This window comes from Pelodiscus sinensis, chromosome 27 (assembly GCF_049634645.1).
Source record: "Pelodiscus sinensis isolate JC-2024 chromosome 27, ASM4963464v1, whole genome shotgun sequence".
In the NCBI taxonomy this organism is placed as follows: Eukaryota; Metazoa; Chordata; order Testudines; family Trionychidae; genus Pelodiscus; species Pelodiscus sinensis.
In genome coordinates this window covers 9448040-9475926 of record NC_134737.1, presented here as the reverse complement: position 1 = coordinate 9475926, position 27887 = coordinate 9448040, and the positions used below count along the sequence as shown (strand labels likewise).

Sequence of the window (27887 nt, the reverse complement as noted above, 5' to 3'; positions counted from 1 at the left end):
AAAAGCGAGAGACATCTGGGATATGTTCCTCCTTGAGTTGTTCAGTGCGCAGGATTGCATTCCTTTTAATTTAGCGGCGTGGGAGGCTGGGATCTTTCTGCCCAGGCTTTCTCTCACACCGCATTGGACTCCCCCCCCCCCCCCCCAACTGTCCGATGAAAGGCAGAGACCTTGAAGCGGACAGTTTCCGGGCTGGGGTAAAACCGGAGGGACCCCTACAGGCAAAACAGGGTGTGGAGGAGAGCAGGTTGTGTTACCCCCTCGGTGCAGCAGGAAATGCTGCAATTCCGCATATGCAAAGGTGGAAATCATGCCCCCACCCAAGCACCCGGGGTCTTTCACCTGGGGGGGGTCTTTCAAATGCCCCCGTATCCCACTATTTCCTCTGCCTCCTCCCCCCCAAAAGATTGACTCCTCCCACCACAGACCGAGCCCCACAAACCAGCAGCCTCTCCCCCGCTCCATCAGATTGTTTCCTTTGGAACTCACGCGGCAGCAAGTGACATTGCAAACCGCCCCCCCATTAGCTCCCCCCCAACTGATACAGATTCCCCAAACCAAGTGACTTCCCTACCTTAAAAAACCCAAAAAACACTTCTCCCAACCCAACTGTCCTCCTTCCATTACCGCCGCCACCGCTAGGCGACCCCACTAAATCCTTTGCTCCGTTTACACTCAAGACTGGGGTGGGTCTCTCTCTCCCACACCCAGCAAGCATAGCCCCTCTCCTGCCCGAGCCGGGCAGCCTGTATCTGCGGTGGGGACCAAGGAGGGTAGGCAAAGGAGCTGCTGTTGGACTCCAGGATGGATCGGGAGGGAGGGGGTGGCAGGACCCGGATTGAGGGAGGGGGTCCCGTACCTCCAGCATCCAAAAAGCCAGCATCTTCCGCATGTACGGCTTGATCTCCTTCTGCACGCAATGGAAGTAGGAGACCCGGGGACTATAGCGCTCCTCCTGGCTCAGCAGGTTCTGCAGCACCCGCCGGTCCCCCAGCAGCTGGGGATCGCGCTCCGCCCTGGGCACGCGGGGGGCCCCCTCCACGCACAGCAGCTCCATGTGTCTGGATCCTGGGGGGTCAGGGCACGAGAACGGGGACAGCCGGAGCAGGGACGGAAGGGGGGGCGCGCAGGGGAGCTGGCGACAGGGAGAGGGACACCCCCAGCCGGGGAGCGGGGCTGGGCGATCAAGCAACAGCGACCCCAGCCAGCTGCCTCCCGGCCGCTCTGCCCCACGCTCCCCGCCGCACTGACAGCGCCGGATCCACTGTTACAGTTTTTAGAACGTCGGGAAGTTAATGGGCGGGGCTACGGGCGGGGCCCTGCTCGCGGGAGGGAGGGGGGAGGGAGAGGAGCTGCAGTGCAAGCCCCCTGGGTCCCATGGTGGGCTAAGCGGCTGCCGCCTCGGAGCAGGGCGCCGGTCGCCCGCCCCTCCGCTCCAGATTGCAAAGCAAGTGAAATCCGCCCCCCCACGGTTTTCTTTTTCGCAAGCAATGGCCCCCTCCCCATGCCCCCCGAAATCCCCTCCGGTTCCATGGCTTCTTGCCACTGCTGCTACTGCACAGCCGGTGGTAAGGGACGCTCATTTTTCATTCCACCCAGTGGATGCAAGCTCTCCCATTGCTGCCCGGGGAAGACTTGGAGCAGTGTTTCTCAACCAGTGGTACCAGTACCCTGAGGGGTACCTGAGAGAAGTCTGGGGGGGTACGTCAACACAACTGAAATTTGGAGAAAACTGAATTTTTGTTTTAAGTTTTACGGCACTTTATTTTGGTACTTTTTACACCCATAAATTTCATTGCCTGCCCAGCTACGTTGTTTAAAGAAATGTTGGGGAAAAAACTGTTGTGTCTGAAAACTGTAGGTACTGGGGATACTTATAATTTTTTTTAAATAGAGGGTACTTTATAAAAAAAAGGTTGAGAAACACTGACAGAGTGACCAGACAGCAAGTGTGAAAAATCAGGTTGGGTGTATGGGGGAAGGGGAGGTACTAGGCACCTAAATAAGACAAAGCCATGGGGATAGCTGGTCTTCCTGCCTCAAGACATCAATCACCTGGAAACATCGCCATGCGGCAGTGGTGCAAGGTGACAGCACATCACATGGAATCCATCCGTGTCACACTACCTCAGAGAACATGCCGGGCTGTACGCGAGGCATGACTGCACATTGCCCTGAGTCGAAGAGTGTACAGTCCAAAAACCCAAAAGAAAGGCAAGAGACTGGACTGCAGAAACCCAGATGAGCAAATAACTTGAGGGGAGGGGGTTTGTTTTTGTTATTTTTCATTAGCATTCATTGCATTTTACTACATTATCCATCTATCTTGAGTACAACCACCAATGTTACCAAGTTACGGCATCAAAACCAAGATTCGTGAGCACACTATGACTATTCCTCGTGGGGTTCATGTTCAAAACAGGACAATCTGGAACTCAGATCCGTTGCCTGCTCTGTTAATCTATTATTTCAGTCTCTTTGATAGTTAATTCTGCCACTTTTTTCTTTGTCTTTTTTTTTGTCTAGCCCTTAGAAGCTATGAGAATAATCAGATAGATGTGAGTCTGTTGAAAGTATGTCTGCACTGGGCTTTTTCCTCCAAAACCTATCCGAGTATTAATGCTAATACTAATGCAGCTGCCCTGGAGACAGCAACATTGGAAACGTGTGTAGATGAGGCTTCGGCAGCCACTGGTGTTAACAGCATGTAATAATGGTTTTGAAAGAATACATTCTTAACTTTTGAAAACTACCCTGAGCTCTTGCCTATTTAGACTAGAGCCTCCTTAGGGCAGGACTATCTCTTGTTCTCTGTTGGGATCTCTAGACGCTCTTGCAATACAAATACTACTACTAATAAACACCTGGCTTGTGTACAAGAGGAGCAACATTCCTCATGTTGCTAACACTGTTGGAGCTGTACCAGTGTTAGCAATGAGAGATTTATTTTTTCACAGCTTTTACTACATGCCTCTGCATACTCAAAGCACTGCGTATGCTCAGCACATGGTTTTCACAAGTTCATAACTTCTTTTAAAACCATTTTTTTTCAAATTTAGCACCGATTAGAGCCTGCTTTCCAGGTTATTTGCCTGTCAAGTGCAAAGACTTAAAGCTGCTTTTGAGTTATCCAAGCTCAAAAGAAGGTCAGACTGCATCATTTAAACGTAAAACATATTTTCCCTTCACAACTACAGAATTAGAAAAAGAGCTGAATGGAATTTCTTCAAGTTTTTGAATAAAAACAAATTAAAATCGTTGTTGAGATTGAGAGTGAGCATGAGAAATTTCAGCCCAAAAGGTCAAACTCTGAGAAAATTCTGAATATGAAAAGAGAGAGTTAGAATGAAATGGCCAGCTCATACGAATTTGGTAACTCCCACAATGCTGTAATATGGCAACTGTAGGAATAGTTGGAAGCTGGGTGATTAATCATATAATCATAGAGGTTAGTGGTGGAAAATACTTTCAAGATCATCTACTCCATTCATTTGCTCCTTATTCTATATTTTAGTGCTTTATCCACTCTGGGATTAAAAGTCTCCAGAGAAGATGCTTCTTCCATGCTGCTTTGCAAAGAGCTACATGCAGGAGTTTATCCCACAGTATTACTGTACTAAAATCACATTAGGTGTGCTGAGGAGTGGTAGCTGACCCATGGATTCAGACTGGGGTGGCCAAGGGTCAGCTGGGAGGCTTGGGAAAAAGGCGTGTAAGTCACCATGCCCAGGAGAAATTAAATACATAGATATTACGGACATGTTGGATGAAGTGTCATGTACCTAAGATGGAATCTGTGATCAGTATTAGCAGGTACTAGATTAGTATACTATAAGGCATTGTAGGAGCATTCGCCTAGACAGCTGGTTGTATAGCATTCCATCTTAATCATCTTAAAAGAATGTAGGATCAAAGAAGTTAGAGATTGAATGATCAACCAGATCTTTGAGTTTATTCTCTCTCCCCCCAGATGAATTCACTACCACTTTGAGGCATCCTATACTTTTTCTTGACCTTATAAAAATCTATGTTTAATCATTGCAAAAAATAGGGACTGTAAGAAAAAACATGTTTTAAAAATGTGTTTATTTTTGAGCATAAGCAAAACAAGACAAAAGTCTTTATCTGTCCTGTTCAGGAACATTGACCCTGAAAAGGAAAAAGATAAATAAAAAATTCTTTTTTGATCAGAGGCTTCATTTTGCATCTCCAGAAACATGAAGGTCGTGTACATACCAGATCTGATATGAGGCACACTAGCACTGAAAATTCCATTTACTTCAAGGAACATGGGACCAAGCACTATCTATCTGTGCCATTTCTAATGATCCCAACATCATAACTACAATAGTATCTTGTTCCTGATTACATGACGTGTTACACAACACACAAACAAAATCTTATTGCCATGTAGCAAAGGAGTAAAGCAGTGAGTGTATGTGGAATTATATTGATTCCATCCCAGTCCTAAAACGAAAAAGGGGAATTTCAGTAGGTGATATTAGAGAAACAAGGTGGGTTACTTAATACCATAAGAACGGCCATACTGGATCAGACCAAAGATCCCTCTAGCCCACTATCCTGTCTTCTGACAGTGGCCAATGCCAGATGCCCCAGAGGGAGCGCACAGAATAGGGAATCATCAAGTGATCCCTCTCCTGTCATCCATTTCCAGCCCCTGACAAACAGAGGCTAGGGCTACCATTCCTACCCATCCTGACTAATAAGTAATGATGGACCTAACCTCCATGAATTTATCTAGTTCTTTTTTGAGCCCTGTTAAAGTTCTGGTCTTCACAACATCTTCTGGCAAGGAGTTCCACAGGTTGACTGTGGAATATCTTTTATTGGACCAGGTGGGGAGAGAGAAAAGCTTTCAAGCCACACACTGCATACAAGTAGGTGAGATAACATTCCAAAAATCCACCTCCACTGCACTTTCCATGGGCATGAAATATTTGAAGAATCCATGAAAGCAATTTCTTTAGACCAGTCAGATGGATTCAAACCAGGGTGACCCTCCTGCCCCCTATTCATTTATTGTTGGAAGCGTCTTTTGTATACAAAGTGAAGAGGGCTTAAATCCCACATTTTCAGTAAAAATATGTTATTTTCTTTAGCCAAGCAAAGGGAAACCACAGTGCTGGGTTCTTGGTCCCTACATTTTCTGGACAATGTCATTTGAAATTGAAAGCTTCAGGACATATACCAGACATAATGGGCTCACACATGTTTGCTTATTGTCCCATGGGTGAGTCTAACTCAGCCTGATTGTTAGAAATATGTTGAAGCTGGAGTCAATGCAGTCAGGAGGGTGGGGAAATGAAGGCTATTGCATAAGAGAGAAAGTGTTCCTTCCAGAAGATGACTTGGCAAAATTGATGCATCTGCCAGCCACATTATCAGACTAAAAAGGCAAATTACAGACCTCAGGAGTTTGTGTAGCGGGAAGGAAGAACATTCCCGGAAAACCAAAATTTGGTCACTGTTGATCATGGATAGACAACTTCCTGCCCTCAATGGTAGAGAACTCAGAAATGAAAAAAAAAAAAGGAAATTCCTTCAGAGAGAAAGAAAAAAAGAGGGTTTCTAGACTTCCAAGATCTCAAGCCAGCAATGTTTTCCTTTGTTGAATCACCAGGAGGATCATTTTTTTGGTATGTAGATGATGAACGAACAGTCACCAGCACTAGGAGCATTTAAAGGGGCACTGAAGCTATAGGGCCAGAGAGTCTGTGGGTTATTAGCAGCTGATATCAAGCTGATATCCAGACCAACATTAGGAAGAAAGCTGAGAAATATGTCAGGCTGTTCATTAAATAAACAGATCCTGTTTGGCCAGACTGTTAATCAACATAGTGCCATTGACTTTGATGGAGCTACACTGATTTACACCACCATGATGTTCAGATACGAGGGGGTTCATCTTCCATACTTCTGGCTTGGTCTTTTGCAGCCACTCTTCATTCAACTTTGAACTGTCCAGGGCTAGACAATCTTCTTCCTTCTCTGTCAGACCATGACTAAAACATTGTCAATGATGTCAGAGTGAAACTGATCAACATACATGAAGGTCCCGAAAACCAAACCCACATGAATGAGCAAATAACTATACAATTTACTGTAGGAAATACCCAAAATGAGAGTAAAAAAAGATGTCATTTCATATGTGAGTTTAATAATAATACTGCATACGTTTCATCTTAGGATCTCAAAAAACTTTACAAATCTTAGTTTGTTCAACTTCATAACCTACTTCACCCCTTGAGGCAAGCACAAATGAATCCCATTCTGCAGAGGGGGGAAATGACAGCAGAGAGGTCAAGTTGCTTGCCCCAGGTTACACAGCAATTCATTTGTGCAGTGGAAAATACAAACCAGAAGTCCTGGCTCCCAGACTCATGGTTTGAACACTAGATAGCTCCCACAACCCTTAAAGGGTCCTTGATGTTCTCTCTCATCATTTAATCATCTGGCTTCTTAGTAAAAAAATTCCCATGGACTGCAAGGAGAGCTGGATCTAGCATGCATTGCAGGATCTGACCCAAGAGCTATATGTCCTAGTATTATTTCCTAATAATGGCAACCAATATTTTCCATTTCCTCAGACCTTGTCAAACATTTGAGTGCAAGTCACTATTTCACAGAGCTATCATCAGGATGAGCAAGCAAGAACATTGAACACCAACAATGCTTAATGGCATCATAGTGCAAAACAAAGCCTCTGAAGAAGAAAGCTGTCTTTTGGATCTAGTCCACACACAGGTGATCCAGCTATTTCTATCAGGGTGTGATTTTACACCAATTACATTGGTACAAATTCTAGCGTGGATGCAGTTATATCAATAGATGGATGCTAACACCATAATAACCTGGGTATATAAAGTATAACACTTTTAAACTTGGATAGCTGTATCCACATAAGCAATATCAGTTTCTAAAGCAATATAGTTAAAGCAGCACAAAACCCGTCTGTAGGCAAACTCAGCTTGGGATGCTTGCAGAACAGCAATAGGAAGTGGCCACTCTTACAAAGAGGGAAGTCATATGCCTTGTATTTTTACTCTGTAATGAGGCTTTGCAACTAACTGGCTGTATGATCATGTGCAAATCACTTGGGGCAGAATTTCCAAAAGGGGCTACTGATGTTGGGTGTCTCAGTTGTTGGGCATGTTGCTCAGGATTTTCAGAAGGGTTGAGTACTCGTCTCTCCTAATGAAGTCGGTGACTTTCTTAAAAATTGTTCTGATGGGCGCCACTTGAGGTGCTGGTCCACTGAACTTGGAAACAGCGCATAACCTGACTTTTTACAAAAGGCTTCCATGCCTATTGTCTTTAGCTCTCCATCTGTCATTTTTAGCAGCTGTTTCTCTGCATTCGCTTCCCTTTTCCTAAAGCGATCTAAAATTAAATTGCATTTTCATTGACTCAAAAATATACCCAACTCAGGCATCACCTGGTGAATGGCTGGCTTTTTCTCTGAACCAGGCCTTTCAGAAACTAACCAAGTTGAAGTGGGAAAGAAAGAAAGATAGTAGAGTGAAACTAAACCAATTTCAGAAATCAAACCGAGGCTTGGAAAGCCCCCAAATTGAGATTATATTTAGTTAATTTTAGGGGATTATCTGTGGTTACAGTACATGCAAATTTTAAAAAGGAGCTATTAAATTTTACTATAAAATATATTTTTTAAAACACCCTTCCCGTGCCACTGCACTCCTCCCCTGAACAGATCCAAGCTTTGCGCACAACATTGTGGCCAAAGTGTTTTAATCTGTTTTGAATTACTTTCGGCTACATGTTATTTTTGTTTTCATTCAGTATGGCAAAACCAGCAAATGCCTCTTGGCTGGCCAATCCAGCCAGTGCCTGGCCAATAAACTGGTGGTCAGGATGTCTGGGTTCTATTCTTGGCTTTGCTCTGTGATCATGGACAAAGTACTTCTTCACTTTGTGCCTTGATTTCCCCCACCTGCCTTTGTAAAATGCTTTGACATCCTCCAATGTAAAGAGCTATTGTGACAAAAAGGAATGGAGTTTGAATTATGATTGAAATATTTATTCATAAGGAGGTCCCTAACAAATCGTGGTCAATTTCAAGGTCACAGGCTTTAAAAAATGGTAAATTTCATGATTTCAGCTATTTAAATCTGCAGTGTCATGGTGTTGTAAATGTAGGCGTCCTGACCCAAAGAGGAGTTGTGGAGGGGATCACAAGGTTATTGTAGGGGCAGTTGTGGTACTGCAACCTTTACTTCTGGGCTGCTGCTGCTGGCAGAACTGGGCACCTGGTGGCTGCTGGCAGGCAGCCCAGGTCTAAAGGCAGAGCTGCTGCCAGCAGCATCAGCAGTGTAGAACTAAGGATGACATGGTGTGGTATTTTATAGACTAACAGATGTATTGGAGGATAAGCTTTCGTGAGCAAAGACCCACTTCGTCAGATGCATGTCAGATGCTTATGCTCCAATACATCTGTTATTCTTCAAGGTGCTACAGGACTCCTTGTCGCTTTTGCAGATCCAGACTGACACGGCTACCCCTCTGATACGTGGTGTGGAATTGTCACCTTTCTATCTGCACTGCTTCCTGCAGAGCTGGGCCCTCAATTAGCAGCCACGATTCTCTGGCTGAGCAGCTCTGAAGGCCATGCAAAAATGAGGATGGCAACACCATACCCCTCCCCTCCAAAAATAACTCTGCAAGCCTCCTGTAACTCCTTTTTGAGCCAGGACCCCAATTTGAAAAACACTGGTCTCCCCCATGAAATCTTTATAGTAGAGGGTAAATGCACACAAAAGACCAAATGTCACGTGGGGAGACCACATTTTGTGGTCTGTGATGCATTTTTCATGGGTGTGAATGTGGTAGGTTCCTATTCATAAGTCTCTGCCCTAAACAGTTGGTAGTCTAAGGCAATACTACCCTGCCTGTTGACAAGGCTGTAGGCTGTTCTGCTCTACAAGAGCCTAGGGAGATGGTGGGCAATCTACACCCCCAACATGCCCCCTCCATGCAAATATCCAGATAGCTAGGGATCCTCCAGTGCTGCCCCAAGCTGTCCCTTTGGAATTGATGTGCCCGGGGCCATCTCAGTGTGGAGCTCAACGCCTCCTGCTCCTGCAATGCAGAACACAGGAATCCTGCCTCTCCAGTGTTTGGTGGCAGGACCTCAGTGGTTCTGCTGCTAGGAGTGGTGGGGCAGAAGGCAGGATTGTTCAAGAGTTAGCTCAATAATGGGCCCAAGCCATAGAGTTCAGAACTAGATCTGAACCTTCCTAAGATTAGGAGGTGTTAGGCATGGTGTTACCTGCCACAGGGCAGACATCACCCTAGCGCCTCTAGCTGGTTGCTCTGGGAATTAGCTTGTTTGGCTCGCTGGACGCCTCCCTCTAGCTGGCGTCTTCCCATGTTTCTCTTGGACCAGAGTGTCCTCTTCAGGACACGGCCCTCTGGTAGTGCCCACTCCAGTGTCTGAGCCCCCCTTCCGGGGGCTGGTGTTTATCCTGCTTGCACTCCAGGCTCCTCCCCTCGCCAGCGCAGCCTGTTCTCCTCCCAGGGAACACCCAGTTCCCCTGGACCCACCTTGCTTCAGTGACCCACTGCCAGTCTTCATCTAGCCCCTGCCTCAGGGGCAAACTGCAGTCTGTAATGGTCACTCCTCCTAGGGTTGCCAAGTGTCCGGTATTCACCCGGACAGTCCAGTATTTTTGGCTCCTGTGCGGTAAAAAAAATTCAGAGAATACCGAACGCCTAAAATGTCTGGTATTTTCTGCATTTTTTCCTCAATCAGGAGGCAAAAATGCTGGGCACCTGGCAACCCTATGAAACACTCAGCGCCTGGCCACTCCACCAGCTGCAAACACTCCCAGTCCCCTGACCCCAGCCCCTATGCTTTTCTGATTCCCCAAGGCTGCCTGCACAAAATGGCTGCAGGCCAAAAGACCTAGGGGAAGCAATGTTTCCCCTGGGTCTTACTGATCAACCGGTCCCCTGTTCCTATCCCTGTACTTAAAGGAGACATGCTGTTTTATTTTAATTTTTTTTTTTTTGGCTCAACAACTTTGGTCTCCTCCCCTTCCCCCCCCCCATTTTTTTGGGGGGAGGGGGGGGGTTTGTATTTTTGTTTCAACCATCTGGCAACCCTACTCATCACTGCCCCTGCCTACCATGGCTGTCCCAGGCCTTGTTTCAGTAGAGGGCAAATGAAGAGCTTGACCAGAACCTCCCCAGCCCTGTCTTCCTTCCCCAGCTCTGCTCTACCTCCAGGAAGCCTCCTGCTTCCCTAGCAATCAAGTCTCTACTCTTCTCTCTCCATAGCAGCCATCAGCGCTCTCGCTCTCCCTCCCTCCAGGAGTCCTTCTTTATATAGTCCCCAGCTGGGCCCTCATTAGCAAAACTGCCTCAGTTGGGGCTTTGCTCTCAGCCCTTGCTCAGGGCTGAGGTTTTGCCCTTAAGGGCCCAGTGCAGGGGAAATGCCCTGTCATATTACCCTTGATAAAAATTAGGGGGAATAGCCCAAAAGTTTTGAGCCAAATTCAGATCCAAACCTCTGCCTGAAAAGAGTCAGTATGTACAAGGGATGTACCCTTCAGGAAAGTAGGTCTGGAGAGGGATGTCCCTTTTCCCGAGACTCATGTGCTAAGAACCAGGATCACAGACTTATGGTACCATAGTAATAGACCACAGTTAAGAATAGATGAAGAGGGAGAAAAAGGCAAATAAGCAACTCTCCACACTGCGAGATCCACACGATATGATATTTTAAAATTAAAGCTTGTGTTTAAACCTACCCTGCTGCTCATTGTCCGAGGGAACTCTGAGCCTGACACAGAAGCAGAGCTCTGCAGGCCAGCTTCAGAGTCGGGATGTTAAATATCGGTTACTTGAATAGTCAATTAACCTTATGAATTCTTATCGGTTACTCGACTATTCTGTAGTTCCCAGGGGTAGGGCCGGCAGCCAGTGCACTCCGGCCCTACTCCCGAAGAGCCCCCTGCCACTCTGCGCTACTGCCTCTGTACCAGAGGCAGAAGTGTGGGGTGCCAGGTGGGAGCTGGTCCGCAAGGGGAGCCAGTTTAAAAACCAGCTCCCTGTGCGGACTGGCTGCCTGTCGCCCCGTGTGGCTGCCTCTGGTACAGAGGCAGCAGTGCAGGGTGGCAGCAGCCTCTGTCCAGAGTGGAAGGCTGGACTCCCTGACCCGGTGCAAGCTGGAACTGAGCTGGGCTGCCTGCCTGGCTCCTAACACATTTCAAATGCAAAGTCGCAGCAGGGGTAGGTCCTGGACCTGGTGCCAGGATTGAGCTGGGCTGCTGGCCAGCCTGCTAAAAAATTTACTGGCAAGGAGGGTAGGAATGCATGTGTAGTCTATAGCATTAACCTATAAGCTTTTGCTTATCAGTTCATGGATTACACTGTTACATCCCTACTTCAGAGCTGGTGTCAGTGGGTGGGACTCAGATGAAGCCAAGAATCTGGTCTGGATTTGGTTCCATGCCTTTGAGTGTGGACACTATCCAGGAAGGGAGGGGTGTGGATGTGGCTCTGTGTGTGTGTGTACATGTAGGTGTGAAGTGGCTGTTAGGTGGGGAGGGTAGGGACAGGAAGAAGGAGCCCTACTCCTTTCACACAGCTGCACAGCATCTGGACTGCTAATCTCTTACACCAGGGGCTGGGCAGAACAACTACAGTGTGAACTAGAGAGTCCAGGTTTAGCTCAGATTTGCAACCCATTGATTTCCGTGAGGAGTCACAGGGTTTCAATCAATGCAATATTTAGCCCCAAGTCAACGTCTTCCTGGGAGTGGCGGAGACCTGCGTTCCTGTAGCAGAATGGAGGTTAGTGACTGCTCCATCTTTGCATACATGGAAGTTCTGTGCACTGTAAAGCTTCAAGTCTGAAACTTAAGGGACTGTCCCACAGGTCACCCAATACCTTTGCTGTCCCCCTGCGGTACTGCAGCAGGTTGCCAACCGATACTCATTGTATACTTCCCCATCCAGCCTGTGAAGCAAGGGGACAGAGCTACCTCTCTCTGCTCAAACACAGCCTTGCCGTAGAACAAAGGAAAAGGAATAACACTAGGCTCTCCTCTAAAACCTTCTAGCCAAAGATTTACAAACAGTAGTGAATTAAGTCTCACAACACCCTTTGCAAGGTAGGTATCAGATCCCCATTTCACAGGTGGGGAAACCGAGGCAGAGTGACATGCTGTAATTTGTCCCAGGCCACACATAGAGTTAATGGCATAGATTGAACTAGAAGCTTGGACTCTTTGATGCTAATTAGGGATGTAAAATCCTGTTTAATTGGTTAGCCATTTAAACATGTTTAATCAGTTAACCGATTTAAGGGGGAGTGGGCGGGGGGGGGGGGGGGGAAAGGCGGAGTGGCCTCCCCCATCACAGGCAGGGTCCGCTCCAGCCCAGCCAGAACACCCCCTGCCTGAGACGTGCCCAAGTTCGCCACGGACAGGGGCTGCTCCAGATGGTCTGAGCAGCCCCTGTCTGCAGCAGGCCTGTGGGGCTGACGCAGCCTCCCTGCCCATGACGGGTGGGGAACTGCTCCAGTCCCCACCGGGAGACTGGAACCGGTAAGCGTCACCCAATTAGGGTGACATTTACCGGTTAACCGGCTAACTTTTCACATCCCTAATGCTAAGCCCCTCTGCTAAGCCCTCGACCACATTCCAGAAGACAAACGGCCTTCCCTGCAGATGCAGATTTCACTGTATCACTTTCAATTGTAATATCCAAGATATCCAGGAGTTCTTTAGTCTCCACAACAAAAGATAATATATACGCATCTCTCCTAGCCAATTTCTTGTCATTACTTATAATCCTGCAGATAAATATGGTGTTACATAATGACATTAACATGCTAATGAAGTAAACTCTGAGAATCTAAATATACTCTCTCTCTCTCTCTGGGACAACCATGATCTTGCATCTGTGCAGAGGTTCAGTGAAGTGACTCCAGATTTAAACTGATGCAAATGAGACCATAATTGGGTCTTATACATTAGCTATTTCATTTAGTATGGCGCATGCAACTAAAATGATTAGGGGTTTGGAACAGGACCCATATGAAGAGAGGTTAAAGCGACTGGGACTTTTCAGTTTAGAAAAGAGGAGACTGAGGGGGGATATGATAGAGGTCTATAAAATCGTGAGTGGTGTGGAGAGGGCCGATAAAGAAAAGTTATTTATTAGTTCCCTAAATAGAAGAACTAGAGGACACCAAATGAAATTAATGGGTAGCAGGTTTAAAACTAATAAAAGAAAGTTTTTCTTCACACAGCGTGTAGTCAACCTGTGGAACTCCTTGCCAGAGGAGGCTGTGAAGGCTAGGACTATAATAGAGTTTAAAGAGAAGTTAGATCATTTCATGGAGGTTAGGTCCATAAAAGGCCATTCGCCAGGGGATAAAATGGTGTCCTTGGCCTCTGTTTGTCAGAGGCTGGAGAGAGATGGTAGGAGACAAATCGCTTGATCATTGTCTTCGGTCCACCTTCTCTGGTGGACAGGCTACTGGGCTAGATGGACCTTTGGTCTGACCCAGTACGGCCATTCTTATGTTCTTATGTTTGTTCTGAGTTTGCGTGTCCGATAAATGGTCTCTGAGGTAGGGATGCAAAATCCCGGTTAATCAGTTTAACGTTTAACCGATTAACCGACTAACGAGGGATCCTGGGATGGGGACTGCTTCAGCGTCTCCAGCCCACGAGGATCCCTCTCCCAGCCCCATGCTGGGGCTCTGGCTGCAGCCAGCTCCTGGCTCCCAGTCCCTGCCAGAGCAGCCCCTGTCCACGGCAGCCCCCTGCAGGGCTGAAGCAGCCCCCTGCTCCAGCCCCCACTGGTTACCGGTTAACTGGAACCAATACCCTTACTAGTTAACCGGTTAACCATTCACATCTCTACTCTTAGATCCCCCAGCAATGAGCTTCACCAGGAGCCTGATGCTCCATTGCCCTCCCTTCTTTCGTCATGTACACCTGTGCAAAGAAGATGTACAATGCTACTGTTCTGATTTGACCACACAACCCCAGGGCAATAGAGAAGCGGATCCATTGAACTGTGAATGCAGGCTGGGCTGCTAGCAGGATATTATCTGTAGCAATTAAGTGGCAAGCTTCCTTCCCACTGTAAACTGACAAACCAATGGGTGCCTGTGAATAGGCTTGAGTGCATCTCGATTTATTTTTGTAGCTGCGTATATTTATTTGTAAGATGAACTGGCAGACCGTGTCCCCAAAACAAGTACGAACATCTGCTGTAGTGAGCAGCGCGCTGGGCAGGACGGCTCCGTGGCTCAGCAGGTCAGATCGCTTCAAGCCTGAGCAGAATCGAAGATGTGCCTAACATCATGCCGTCCATTAACTTTTCTGCAGTAAAGGTTTCTGGTGTTGCTCCCCCTTGTAGCCCCACCAGTGGGAGTAGTGGTGTGAGCCCTGAACTAGTGTTGGCTAGTGCTTGCTCACAGCAAATTAGGCAATGCAGCAGTTAAAATAGGGACAATTCATGGCAACTGGTTGACAGTGGGGTTCCTGCTATTGGTGCAGCTCCTGAAGCTGCACCAGTATTAGCACTTGTGAGAAGTTGTTGGAAGGAAAAGCTGGTGTAATAATCACACCTCACTCCTATGTAGTGCTTTCCAAAGGAAGTCAGTATCATTATCCCCATTTTACAGAAGGGGAAACTGAGGCAAAGATCAGCCAAGTGACTCATTCAAGATCACCCAGCAGACTGGTGACAGAGCCCAGACTAGAAACCAAGTCTCCTGAGGCCCACTCCAGTGCTCTAATCACTAGGCCAGGAGAGGCTGGGTCATAGCTGGGGGCTCTGAGGGAGCAGGACAGGGGCAGACTGATACTGGAGGATCCTGCTCAGGTGTATTCTCATGGGCTCAGACCTCATGCAGGCTTTGTACCACCGATCTCTGCTCCTGGCAATGCTCATTTGCATACATTTTCCACTGCTCTGTGATTTGCTGAGCTGTCATTCTAGTAGTTTCTTATTATCTGGCCAACAACAGCTCAGCCAGAGGGACCGCTTTGCAACGGGACGTACTGTGCTGTGGTTGGCTCCCCTCTCTGCTGCTGTGAGGAGGATGCCTCCGAACCCAATGTCCTCTTCGCCACTCTGAGTCCAGAGCTGAATCAGTGATAAGCATAGAACGCCCACCCTTCTCTAATGTCAGAGATGCTCATCATCTACACGGTCTCACTGCAGGCAGCAGGAGAACGGCGCTTTCCGGGCCTACCGGGAGCTTTATGTTATAACTAGCACATGTACCCGATGTTGCCCAGGTCCTTAGCTTATTTTTTTTTAATAAAAGGAAAATTCGTACCAGGGCCACTTGCTCTTCCCCTTCCTGTCCCTGTCAGGGAGTGAGAACAGAGTGCACAGCTTGTCTGCCCTCTGCGCTCTCCAGCCAGAGTGAGGAATGCAACAAATTGTGCACTTTTTCCTCGCTCCCTGATAAAGGGGTACAGCAAGCAATGGCCATGTACAAATCTCATGGGGTTCAGACCCTCCCTGCTCTCCCTAAAATGCACCTGGGGGGAAGACGCTGGGGGGTGGGGCAATCCCGGATGGGAAGGTCGGGGGAACTCACCCCCAGCCAGTCCCTTTCACCTGCCTGGTGAGTCTATCCCTTTTCTGTATGGTTTTATGAGATCCAGTCCCATTCTAGGTGCATCCCATTTTCCTGGCATAACTAACCCCTTGAACGGACCTTGGACCAGACCCTACGAGTGTTATTGGAGTGGAGATTCCATAAGAGTCACTCCTTTCACTGAGCACATCCCTCCTTCCACTCTGTGGATCAGATTGTGAATCAGCACCGAGCTCTCCAGAGCAATTCAAAGCCATGGGTCTGGCCCCAGGGAGAGGAAGAGCAGACGCGTATCTAGTGCATTATGGCGAATGGTAGAGGCTGAGTGGGTGGGTAGATGCAATGGATAGTGAGTGAAAGAAGAAGCCTGCGGCGCACTCAGAGCAGCGAGCGAGAAGAACTGCATTGCTCCACTCAGTCTGTAACCGACGTGCGAGGCGAGGCTGCAGAGGTGACATGAGGAAATGGCCCCAGCAGATCTGTCAAGGAGCTTTCATTTCCCAGGCTGAAGGCTGAATGGCCCACAAGGATGGAAAGCAGAAAGCGAGAGATTTTGGCTTCCCACGCTCAGGTTCCAACAGCGTGTCAGAGACACCGGGACCTTTCATACTCAGGACTGCCAAGCGAGACACCAGCACAAGGGATTTCCACTTCCAAACCCTGCACACATAAAGAAAAATTGGAAAGACAAGCACTGTTTGAAAAGAGGAAGAGAGAGAAAACCGGGAAGGTAGATGAACAGAGAAACGAGGCCCAGGGCGAGATTTTCAAAAGACCTCAACTTCCAGCAACTCCCTCTGCTTTCAAGGGTGGAGGGAGAGGTGGTTTCACGATTTTTAATTTCTGTTATTTTATTTATTGTCTGAACAATCGAGGTACTAATTATTTAGTAACAGAAGTAATATCTAAGGAGCTGGGTCTTTGGAAGAAGAAAGGCACAAGGATGATGTCTGAGCAGACGAGACTCACCCAGCAAGTGTCCAGTCTGGCCTCAAATCATTCTAGAACAATATCTAGGCAGAGCAGCCTGGACTCTCCAGTCGGTGTGAAAGTGGCTGTGTCCTCTGTCTGGGTTTTACACCCGCTCATGCAGCAGTTGGGGACAGCCTCTGAACAGGAGCTTGAGTGACCCAATCTAACCTAGATCCTGGCATCACAGTATCGGCTGCCAATAGTAGGGGATGTGTTGGTACTTGTGGACTGGGGAGACAGGTTGGATTACAGGCAGGGGCAACTAGTGCCTGTGGGGGGCAGGGAAGGCCACCTAGCATGGGCGGCGGGGAAAGGGCCAGCTGGGGAAGGCAAGCTGAAGCCCCGCCCCTTCTGTCCGAAGCCACACCCCTTCTCCTGAGACCAGGCCCCTTCCACAACCTCCCTCTCACCCCCGAGCCAAGCCCCACCCAACTCCAGCTGAGGGCCAGGGCTGTCATGCCGCAGACCCAGTGCTCTGCCCTGCTGCCGGGGAGCCAGGCAGTTGCAGGGCGGTCCCAGCCCCTTCCCATCATCTGCTGCCCAGGTACGGGGCCTGTGGGGACACCCCATTTAGCAACTTAAATTTTGGCAGGGGCGGAAAGGGGCAGTGCATCCCGAATGCTACCACGAGTCCCCTATGGATACAGGCTTGTCGTGCCTCATCTCTGGCTGCTACTGTGGAGTTACCCAAAGGCCTTTTTTTGCCTTTTCTGGATGCACTTAAGGATGTCTGCAGACAGGAAGGAAAGACAGGCGGGAAAAGGAGGATATCAGGGGTGGGGAGCCTTTTTCAGGTCGGGGGGGGGGGAAGCTCTAACCCACAGAAAAATCAGTTGGGGGCCACACATAAGTGAGAAGCAAAAAAAAAAAAAGCAAGAAAAGAAAACCACCGGTGACGTGTCCTCTGACTGAGAAGGAGAAAGACACTCCTCGCATTCCCCTTCAGCACCAGAGCCTGGGGGGCTCAGGATAGTAGATTCTGTGTGCTCCTGCTCCACAGAGAGATGTTGGGGTGGCCAGAGCACCAAAGAGGGCTCCCCGATGAGGGCGGTGAGTCCCGAGCCTCTGGGGCTGGACCCAGGCTAGCCTGGAGCTGTATCCGGCCCCCGGACCTTCGCTTCCTCACCCCTAAGCAGTCTGACGACGGATAGAGAAGCCACTCAATGAACTCTTATCACGTCTGCACCCCTGCACTGGGGATTAGAGGCTGTTGCACATGGAGACACAAGGGAAGCAGAAAACTGGTGACCCTGGATAGGGGGCTCCGGGAGGAGCCTGTCGCTCAAGGAACTTTTTAGAACTCAGCTCTTTGGACCTGGATCTCCTCTCCCCTCCACCACTGCAAATCAGGAGCAGTGCTACCGAAGACAATGGAGTTGCAGGGGAGTCAGCGAGAGGAGAGTGAGGCCCTCCCCGTGCACTTGGGTGGGGAAACGGTCTTTCTGCATCAGTAGCAAATTGCTGTGCAACGCGCTGAGTCTAGACAACCCTCCCTGGCCTCCCTGGTGAAATCCGTTGGCTCCCTTGGCTCTGCTGACGGGCATCAATGCCTCGCTTGCTATTTTGGATCAAGCCTTTTTCCTGTGGTCACGCTCCATGGCCAAGGAGCCACACACGTGTGCAGTAACCACTTGACGCCTGGTTCAAAACACAGATGTTTTGTTACTGGGGGGCGGGCATGTCAGTCAATCAATCCCCTCTGGTGTGTACAGCGCCCGTGAGCTCTTCCTAATATAGAAGCAAAGGTCCGGAGAACAAACAAAGGGAAAGACACAAGGCCTTGCTCTTGCTTCCACCACAAGTGCCGTTCTCTTCTGCAGAAGCCTCACTTTCCTGGAGTCTAGTGAAAAAAGTGAATAAGGAAAAGTTATTTACTTATTCCCACAAAATAAGAACTAGGGGTCACCAAATGAAATGAATAAAACAAACAGAAGGAAGTTTTTCTTCATTCAGCGCACAGTCAATCTGTGGAACTCCTTGCCAGAGGAGGTGGTGAAGGCTAGAACTTTAACAGGGTTCAAAAAAGAGCTAGATAGATTCATGGAGGTTAGGTCCATTAATGGCTACAAGCCAGGATGGGTAGGAATGGCATCCCTAGCTTCTGTTTCTCCGGAGGGAAAGAAAGGCAGAGCTGGGCATTAATAGCCCACTGCTGGGCCTGAGCAGGTCGGAAAGGCTTCCCCATGAGAGCGCAGAAAGCGGGCAATGGTTTCCATTTCCGATGTCGCTGCAATGATCCTCCCACCTTGCCTCCCTCATGCACCAGCCTAGGCATGACTGTTCCCTGCTTGTTGGTGGAGACAAGGTGGGTGAGGACCAACGGCTGTTGGGGAGAGAGACGCACTTTGGAGCTTGCACACAGCTCTTCCTCAGGTCAGGGAAACAGAGATGACCGGTGAAGGGGGGGAGCACCGGCCATCTGATGCCCCCCCAGCCTGGGACAACCCTCCTCTGCCCCAGGCCCTGCCTCTCTCTGCCCCTGCTCCACCTCCTTGCCTTTGCTCCACTCTCCCTCACCTGTGCTCTGCCCTTGCTCTGCTTCTCCCCTTTCCGGGGGGGACGAGCGGGGCCAGGGCTGAAGCTGTAAGCAGGGTTCCCCCTCATAAACACTGGCAGTGGCGGGGGGAGGCAGAGCCATGGCTCCAGCTTGCTGCGCTCCTCCAGCGCACAGTACTCCGCTTCCTGCAGGTGAGTGCGGGGTGGTCCTGCCTTTCCCAAGCGATATGGCCAGAGGAGCACAGGCAGCTGGGGCTGTTGCCCCGCTGCTGCCGGTGAGTGCTGGGGATGGGGAGGGTGGGACAGGCCCCTGTTGCAGGCACTAATCCCCCCCTTTTCTAGTTCCCCCAGCAGCTGCTAGCAGCCCCTCACACCTTATGCCCCCATGTGTCCCATGTCCCCACACATGGAAAAAGTGGATAAGGAAAAGTTATTTACTTATTGCTACAATATAAGAACTAGGGGTCACCAAATGAAAATGAATAGGCAGCAGGTTTTAAACAAACAAAAGTTTTTCTTCACTCAGTGCACAGTCAACCTGTGGAACTCCTTGCCAGAGGATGTGGTGAAGGCTACAACTTTAACAGGGTTCAAAGAAGAGCTAGATAGATTCATGGAGGTTAGGTCCATCAATGGCTATTAGCCAGGATGGGTAGGAATGGTGTCCCTAGCTTCTGTTTCTCTGGAAGTATGAGACAGGGAGGGATCATGTGAGGATTACCTGTTGCGATTGCTCCCTCTGGGGCATCTGGTATTGGCCACTGTCTGCCGACAGGATACTGGACTAGATGGACCTTTGGTCTGATCCAGTATGGCTGTTCTTATGATCTTATTATGTCGCCTGTGCTGGGAAAGGTACTCCGAGCATCACAGCAAGGTGGAACCAATTGTTTAGCATAATTAGTTGGCCCATATTCTAACAGCCCCTTCAATGGAGAGTGAATCCCATAAAAGATCAATTATCTCACTCACCTGGTTTCTCGGATATCCGAGGACTAACACGGCTACAGCTACCCTGCTATATTTGACAGGGAAAAGCCAGTCCCAATTCCTGCCATTTCCTTTCAAGCCTACGAGGCCAAATGATTCCATTTCTAAGCAAGATGACTAACAGGACAGGTCATTTTCCATGGATGTCAGGAACACCCAGAGTTGCCATAATGAATGATAAGCGTTATGGAAGGGATGTTGAACCTCCTGCTCCAAACAGAAGCTAATCTCCAATGCTTAGAAATCCAGATAAGAGCTAATGTCGGAGGCTGATTATCTCATGTTACCTATTGCCAGGGCTCAACAAAGTATTGAATCTACTCGCCCGTGGCGCATACGCAGGGTCTTATGCATGCGCAGTGCGGGGCTGGTGAGTGGCTTACACCGCCGTTCGTCAAGCCCTGCCTATTGTGTTATAATTTTCTCTGAAGCATTTGGTGCTGGACACTGCCTAGGATGACTGGTGTCCCAGTTTTATAGCAACAATCCTGATATTCTGGGCTTTGTTTTATATAGGTGCCTTCTACTCCCCCCTTATCTTCGGCTTCTTGATTTTTCACACTTGCTACCTGGTCACCTTAACAATACCAGATGCAGGCTATTGGACTGGCTGGACTTTGAGTCCTACACTTCTAGGAAACCTCCTAGTGGGAGACCGACTAGCACCAAGATTACCTGCTCAATAATAGTTCCGAATAGACCTATCTATGTCCACAAGAGCAGAAGGAAGGAGTATTGGCTAGTGATAGGAGCAGGAAACGAGCAGTCAGGACTCCTGGGTTCTTTTCCCAATTCTACTGGTGACTTGTTCTGTAGCTTCAGCAGGTCATGCAACCATTGCATGCCTCAGTTTACCCATGTGTAAAACTGCAGTAATGTTGAAAATTCAGTCTTAAAGAAGCAGACACATCTCCCCTGAAGTCAACGGAGTTGCTCTCACCTCTAACAGGGTGAATTTGTGTCACTCAGTGGCGGTCTGGCCAATCGCATTACAGTTACTTGCCCCATCAATCCAATTAAACCAGAGAGCTGTGTGTGCATTAATTATTATGTTAAAACACTCTAAGATGTGAGAAGTGTTTTAAATCCTCAGATAAAAGCCCAAATTCAAAGTATTATTGATTATCATCTCATCAAAACATACCAAACAATACCGAGTCATGTCACGAGGATCAAATAACTATCCATGCAAATGACATCCTGCTATAGAATGGCTCAGATAACACGTGGAAAGCAAGCTAGTAATGAATAAATAATCAGTATAAGTTGTTATTATCTGTACGTTTCACGAGGCATAAGGGATCGGTCGACAAAGGCTTTCCTTGTTGATTGATCCCCGTTTTGACTGCCGGTTTGTGCCGGCAAACAGCTGAGCTGGCACAGTGCGGCGGCCATTTTTATTCTAATGAAGCGGGGGATATTTAAATCCCCGCTTCATTGACTATGTTAGTATGTCTAATTTACATGGCTCTGTCGGCAGAGGCATGTAGTCTAGACATACCCTAACAGACAGACAGAGGAAGATCAGCAGAGAGACTGAAGCACAGAGAGGAGAAGTGACTTGACCAAGGTCACCTAGGAGATCAGTGGCAGAACTGGGACCAGAATCTTTGACCTTATCTATACTTAAAAGTTTTGCTAGCATAGTTAATGTGGCAAAAATTTCCCTAGTATGGATGCAGTTATATCTGTATGCAAAGGCTCATATGATCTATTTTATTCCCAGTTCAGCAAAGATATCCCAGAATAAAGCACCTTGTACCTGTACAATTTCATCCACACTAGGGCTTTTACTAGAATAATTCTGTTTTCAGCATAGTTAGGCCAGTAAATCTTGTTTAGTATAGATGAGGCCTGTGTCCCCTGAGTCCCAATCCAGTGCGCTAACCACTAGATCATGTTGCCACTCCTGTGAGTGAATCATTGAGACACACCCTACAAGACTGATCAGTGGTAAAGAAAATGCTCAGTACGATGTGGGGTGTGAGGTGAAGGTTACTGCTTATGATTATATAAAAGAAAATCAGAGCTGGGTCACTGCAGCCTAAAGGGAAGAAAAACAAAACAGGCCAGGGAAAAAAAAATAAAACCCTCCAACCCCCAGCAAGATAACAATCGAGTGCCACACCTCGGCTGACCTCAGCTCACTCTCAGTGCATGGCTACTGAAACTGCAACTTAACAAAACTGGCAGGGTGGAGCCCCTAGCAAACTTCACATCAGTAGCTGCTCCTTCCCTGACTCCGCCCACCCCTCAACAACAGCTGGAAATGGCATGTGCCAAAAAAGGAGAGAAAAAAACCCTCAGCAAAACAAGAAAACTTCAGAGAGGATTTTTTTCCCTCTGAAGACCATGGGAAGGGGCTTTATTTTCTACATGAAAATAAAACAGAAACATTCCATCCACTGCTCTGTCTCTTTTTGTTTATGGCTGTGCCACATGCTGTCCCTTGTGGCACAGAAGAGGCAGGATTTGGCTGTGATGAATATAAAGGGGATTTTGTTTGGAAGTTGCTGCATATAAACAAACCAGCTCAAGTCTCTAGCTCCCTGACATGAGGTTTTGCTAAGTGATAGCATGGATGAGAGGCTAGGGAATGGGCTGTTAACTACACAGCACCACCCACACATATTTTGCACGAGGGCTGAAACGCCTGGCAAGCACAATTCTGGGGTGTACATATAGAGAAGGCAAGGTTCTACAGCAGCAATGGGCAACCTAGGCTAACAAGCGGGCCGCATGCGAGGCGTCCTTCATCAAAGCGGGCTGCATGATTGTTGTAACCAAGATGATCACCCAGGAGAGGGTAGTTTTGCTAGTTGCGCTGGCATCCCTCGATTTTGCAGGGGAGAAGGGTGCAGATTGAAGCGTAGCAGCACTCAGACTGGATGCAGGGGGATCACATGCCTCTCACAGTCAGTGTTGTGTGCAACCAGTACGCCCCTCACTTCCCTTGCTTTACACGTGCATTGCTTTAGCAAGACCAGAGGGAAAAAACCCATGTGAATGGAAACCAGTGGAATCTGGCAGCCCTGCGCATGGGAAACTGTGAACAACATGTCTCATGGGCCAGGCAGAGAACCTCGAGGGGCTGCAGGCTGCCCACCACTGTCCTATAGGTTGCTCAGAGAGACAACCTCCCATGCCCCCTGCCCAGTATCAGATCGGCCATCGTTTTTTCCATAGCTCAACAAATGACACCGAACCCCCCATGTCCGCCTGCAAGGGCTGTGCCTGCGAATACTACTATGACCCTATCGAGGCAGCGACAGAAAAGCCATGTCTGTGCCCCATGCCGTGCATTCTGCTCACCACCGGAGCATAGCTCCCCGTGCAATGTTCTTTCGCTAGAGCAGTGGTCACCAACCAGGAGATCGGGATCTACTGGTAGATCTTGGAGCCTCTGACAGGGGATCCTGACTGGTTTGGTGCCCCTCTCCCACCCTGTATTCTGTCTCCACAGAACCAAGAGGGTGGGCACAACAGGGCTTGGGATGGAGGGAGTGTGCTGGCTGCTTTGGAGAGTTGTGCAGGGCCCCGGCAGGAGCCAGGAGCCAGGAGCCACCTGAGGTAAGCAGTGTCCATCTGGAGCTAGCTCCGCACCCCCGCCCCAGTCATGAACTCCCTCCTGCACCCCAAGCCCCTGCCCTAGCCCTGAGCTCCCTGGACCCAAACTCCATGAGGGCAGGGGGCTGGACTTGGTGACCTCTCGAGGTCCCTTCCAGTTCTAGTGTACTATGATTCCCTTACAGAGCCTGCACCCTGAACCCCCTCCTGTACCCCAACTCCCTGCCCCAGGCTCAGCTCTGAGCCCCGCTACCACTCCAAATCCCTTAACCCAAGGCCACAGTGCCTGTGCCCCAACCCACTGCCCCTGCCAGGTGAAAGGGAGGAAGGATGGGGGAAGGAGGAAGGGAGGACAGAATGAGCAGAGGGCGAGGCCTCAGAGAAGGGGCACAAAGCAGGCAGGGCAAGGCTATTTGGATTGAGGTTGATCCTGGATTGCACTTACATTCAAAAAGTGATCTTGTGCTTAAACAGGTTGGAGACCCCTGCGCTAGAGCTTTGCATTTGGCTCTCTCCCCCGCTCACATTCTGGTTTTTTTATTACTCCCTTGTGGGTCTTTAGGAGATCTTTGCAGATGGTGGCCCTGAAGTCTCACTGCCTAATCAATGCATCCCAGCTTCTGCATTATCAGTGCTCTCAGAGGACGCCCTGCGACACACCGCCATGCCAGAAAGGTCAGAGATAAGCAAAAAGTCCTTTTGTGCTCCAGGCTCCCCGCCTGCAGCTTGTTGTCCGGGTTTCTTAGAATCTATCTCCTTTTGAAAGAAGGAAGAAGAACAACAACTTCACGTTGACAGCGACAGATAGGGCTTCAAGCAGCAGCTGGCGCTCTGCTTTATAACGCCCTGGGAGGCGCAGGCAGGGCCCTGTCTGTAAGGATGGCTGTAGTCTCACATTGCAAAGGGCGAGAGGACCTTGGGCCTGGCTGTCTCTTCAAAGCTGGTCGAGCAGTCAGAAACGCATGTGTGCGAGGTGACCGGCTGGCCTGGGACAATTTCCACACTCCCAGGATAGCTTGCGCCTTGGAACGAAATCTCTAGCAGAGCTGAAATGTAAGGCGGTCGCACAAATGGGCTGCACACCTGCACAAGAGTATATTAACCAACCGTCTTCTTTGGGGGTGAACTGCAGCTCTGTGAGGAGCCCTGGCAACCCCTACGCAGTGCCAAAGCCAATAATAGAGCGTAAGTGGTGCCTGTCGCCAAAGAACTTCCATTGTCTGGAATGCTTTGGTGAAAGGTGCTGCCGACATGTATGGTGACAAATCTACTTGGGTATGTCTACACTGCCACCCTAGTTCGAACTAGGGTGGTTAATGTAGGCAATCGAAGTTGCAAATGAAGCCCGGGATTTAAATATCCCGGGCTTCATTTGCATCTTGCCAGGCGCCGCCATTTTTAAATCCCCGTTAGTGCGGACTCCGTGCCCTCGTTCCACGAGGAGTAATGGTAGTTTGAATTAAAGAGCCTAATTCGAACTACCTATTCTGTGCCGCGTGTAGCCGCGGGCACGGAGTCCGTACTTACGGGGATTTCAAAATGGCAGCACCCGGCAAAATGCAAATGAAGCCCAGGATATTTAAATCCCGGGCTTCATTTGCAACTTCGATTGCCTACATTAGCCACCCTAGTTTGAACTAGGGTGGCAGTGTAGACATACCCCTTAGGACTGATGTTAAAATATCCGTATAATGGCCCACCCTTTTGCCACCTAGCCTGATACCGTAAGATCTGCCCACCATGGCTATGTCTAGACTGCAAGCCTCTTTCGAAAGAGGCTTTTTTGAAAGATGCTTTCGAAAAAGCCTTTTTCGAAAAAGAGCATCTAGACTGCAAGCGGAACTTTCGAAAAAGCAAGCCACTTTTTCGAAAGAAAACAGAACAGCAAGTGAGTCTGGATGCTCTCATTCTAAAAAGCCCTGTTGGCATTCAAGAACACCTTTTTTCAAAAGAGCACTTTCGAAAAAAGGCGTTCTTCCTCGTGAAATGAGGTTTATCGCCGTCGAAAGAAAAGCTGCGTTCTTTCGATTTAATTTCGAAAGAACGTGGCTGTAGTCTAGACGCAAGTGAAGTTTTTTCGAAAAAAGGCTACTTTTTTTGAAAAAACCCCTGAGTCTGGACACAGCCCATGTTGGGAGTGTGTGATAGAGCCGGTGGAGTATGGAGGAAATGGTTCCCCCTAAAGAGCAGCAGGAAGCACCAGAGAAGGGCCGCGCTTAGGGAGTTGGGCCAGTGGTTTTCAAACTTTTTTTCTCATGACCCAGGTGAAGAAATTTGTTGAGGCCGCGACCCAACATAATGTGCCTGGACTCCGGCGTGGAGCTGAGGATGGGAGCTTTGTGGTGTCGGAGTGGGCTCTGGCTATCGCAGGAGGGGTTTACTTTGAGCGGCTCCCAGTCAGGGGGGCTTAGGCAGCTCCCTGCCTCTCCTGGCACTGCAGACCAGGCTGCGCCCCAGAAGCAGCCACCAGCAGGTTCCCAGCCAATGGGAGTGCAGAGCTAGTGCTCAGGGCAGGGGCAGTGCACGGAGCCTGGTGCATTCTTCCCCCCACAGCAGCCGGGCCTTCTGCCAGGGCACAGTCTTTGGTGCCAGGAGAGGCAGGGAGCTGCCTTAGCCCCCTCAGTGGTCACCCTGCAGCAACGAGACCCAGTGCATTCGAGCTTGGACTCAGCTGGCACAGGGATGTGTGCTGGAGCTGGGAATTGCACCCCCAGCTCCAAGTGCAGACACATCTCAAGGGGAGCTGCAGTGAGAGAGCAACTGAGGGGCCAAAGCCGGGAATGGCAGCTGGAGGGGGAGGGGACAGGAGCAGACTCAAGCCAGGGCACCCAAGTCTTCCACGAGAGGGCTCAAGGCAGGGAAGGCCTGGGATGGGGTGGCCCGGTGGGATAGATGGGTAGTAAGAACATGCTGAGAACTTTACTTGGGGAATGATTTCTGTTGTTTGACTACATCCAGCCCCCAGGAGGGGCGTGACTGAGCCAGAGAAGAACCGCTTGATGAAAGGGGCTCAGAGTTGAAGAAGAGGGAAGAACGAGGCAGGGTGCTTCCAGAGTAACCTCAAGCCATGGGGAGTGGGGGCTACCTGGGAGGCGGTTGGCCCGTTAGCAATCAGCAATTAATTTCTAACGAGATAGCAATCCCAGCAGGGTACGCACGTGACACCTTGCCCAATGACGGGAGTTGCACAGGCCATTTTGTTGGATTCATTTTGCAGCCTGCTTGCCCTGTCCTTACCAATGAGAGCTCTGATCCGGCTCAGCAAGGTAATGTGGCTCTGACACAGCTTGTGGCTTTTGCTCTATGTGAGGCAGCAAGGGTGGGGAGCAGGAGCCAGTGCAGGGGGAAGCCAGCTTAAAAGCCGGTTCTCCCCAGCACCATCTCTGGGGGGGGGGACGGGGACAGAGGTGCAGTGGGGGACTGGGCGTGAGCCGGGAACCAGCTGATTCCTGGCTCATGACAGGTCCCCCACTGCGCCTCTGCTTTTTAAATGTAGGAAGAACTGCCAGTCAGTTGATTCCCAGCTCACGACCAGCTCCTTGAGGCGTCTCTGCCAGGTGAGAGTGGCAGGAGGCTACATTTAAAAGGCAGAGCCATGGAGGGGTTAGCTGCTGGGGCAGCACGAGCGGGGACTACCCAATCAGCTGATTATCTGCATTTTAACACCCTCAGCGTGGCGTACGCTGGGCACACATCTCGGTATAACTGCGCCCCTGAGCGATGTAGTGACACCGACCTAACCCCCAGCGTTCTGTCTCCAAATGACACAGCTACCGCCTCTCGAGGAGGTGGATTTCCTATGCCGAGGGGAGACGCTCTCCCATCTGCACAGGGAGCGCTTTACTTAACACGACAGTGGTGCAGCCGCCCCACAGAAGTGCTGGGAGGGTAGGCGTGCCGGAGGTGTCCCGATCATTTCTTCTGTATGACCTTTCTCGTCTCCGCGTGGGTGGGAACGATGCTAATGGGAGTGATGATCATGAATTAATAGAACAGCTACGTCCCTTTGTGTTTGCACATCATTAGACTTTAATGGTGAAGGGGAGGCAGCAGGCTGCTGTCAGGTCGCTTCCTTTCTATGCCCCCGACCTGCATTATCTGGGGCAAGCCAAATCCTCACCTGTATGTAGTCACTCAACTCCCATGGAAACCAGTTGAAGTTAAGCCTCTAACTACCTTTGAGGATGTGGGCCACCCTTGCTCTCTGCCTCAGTTTCCCTACAAATGCACTGAGATCTGTAAAGGGGAA

The 27887-nt window shown here is 49.3% G+C and overlaps 1 protein-coding gene across 3 annotated transcripts in view; it reads right to left on the bottom strand.

Moving 5' to 3' along the window:
* The window catches only part of CCND3 (cyclin D3), an 81824-nt gene that overhangs the window by 22727 nt on the left and 31210 nt on the right, over positions 1-27887 (bottom strand). The window contains exon 1 of one of the 3 annotated variants that reach the window (XM_006130426.4): positions 860-1278. The exons of the other annotated variants lie outside the window; for them this stretch is intronic. Coding sequence (XP_006130488.1) covers positions 860-1057 — 198 coding nt within the window. The 5' untranslated portion in view covers positions 1058-1278. Of the gene's footprint in view, positions 1-859; positions 1279-27887 lie in introns of those variants that run through there. 3 annotated transcript variants of the gene reach the window in all.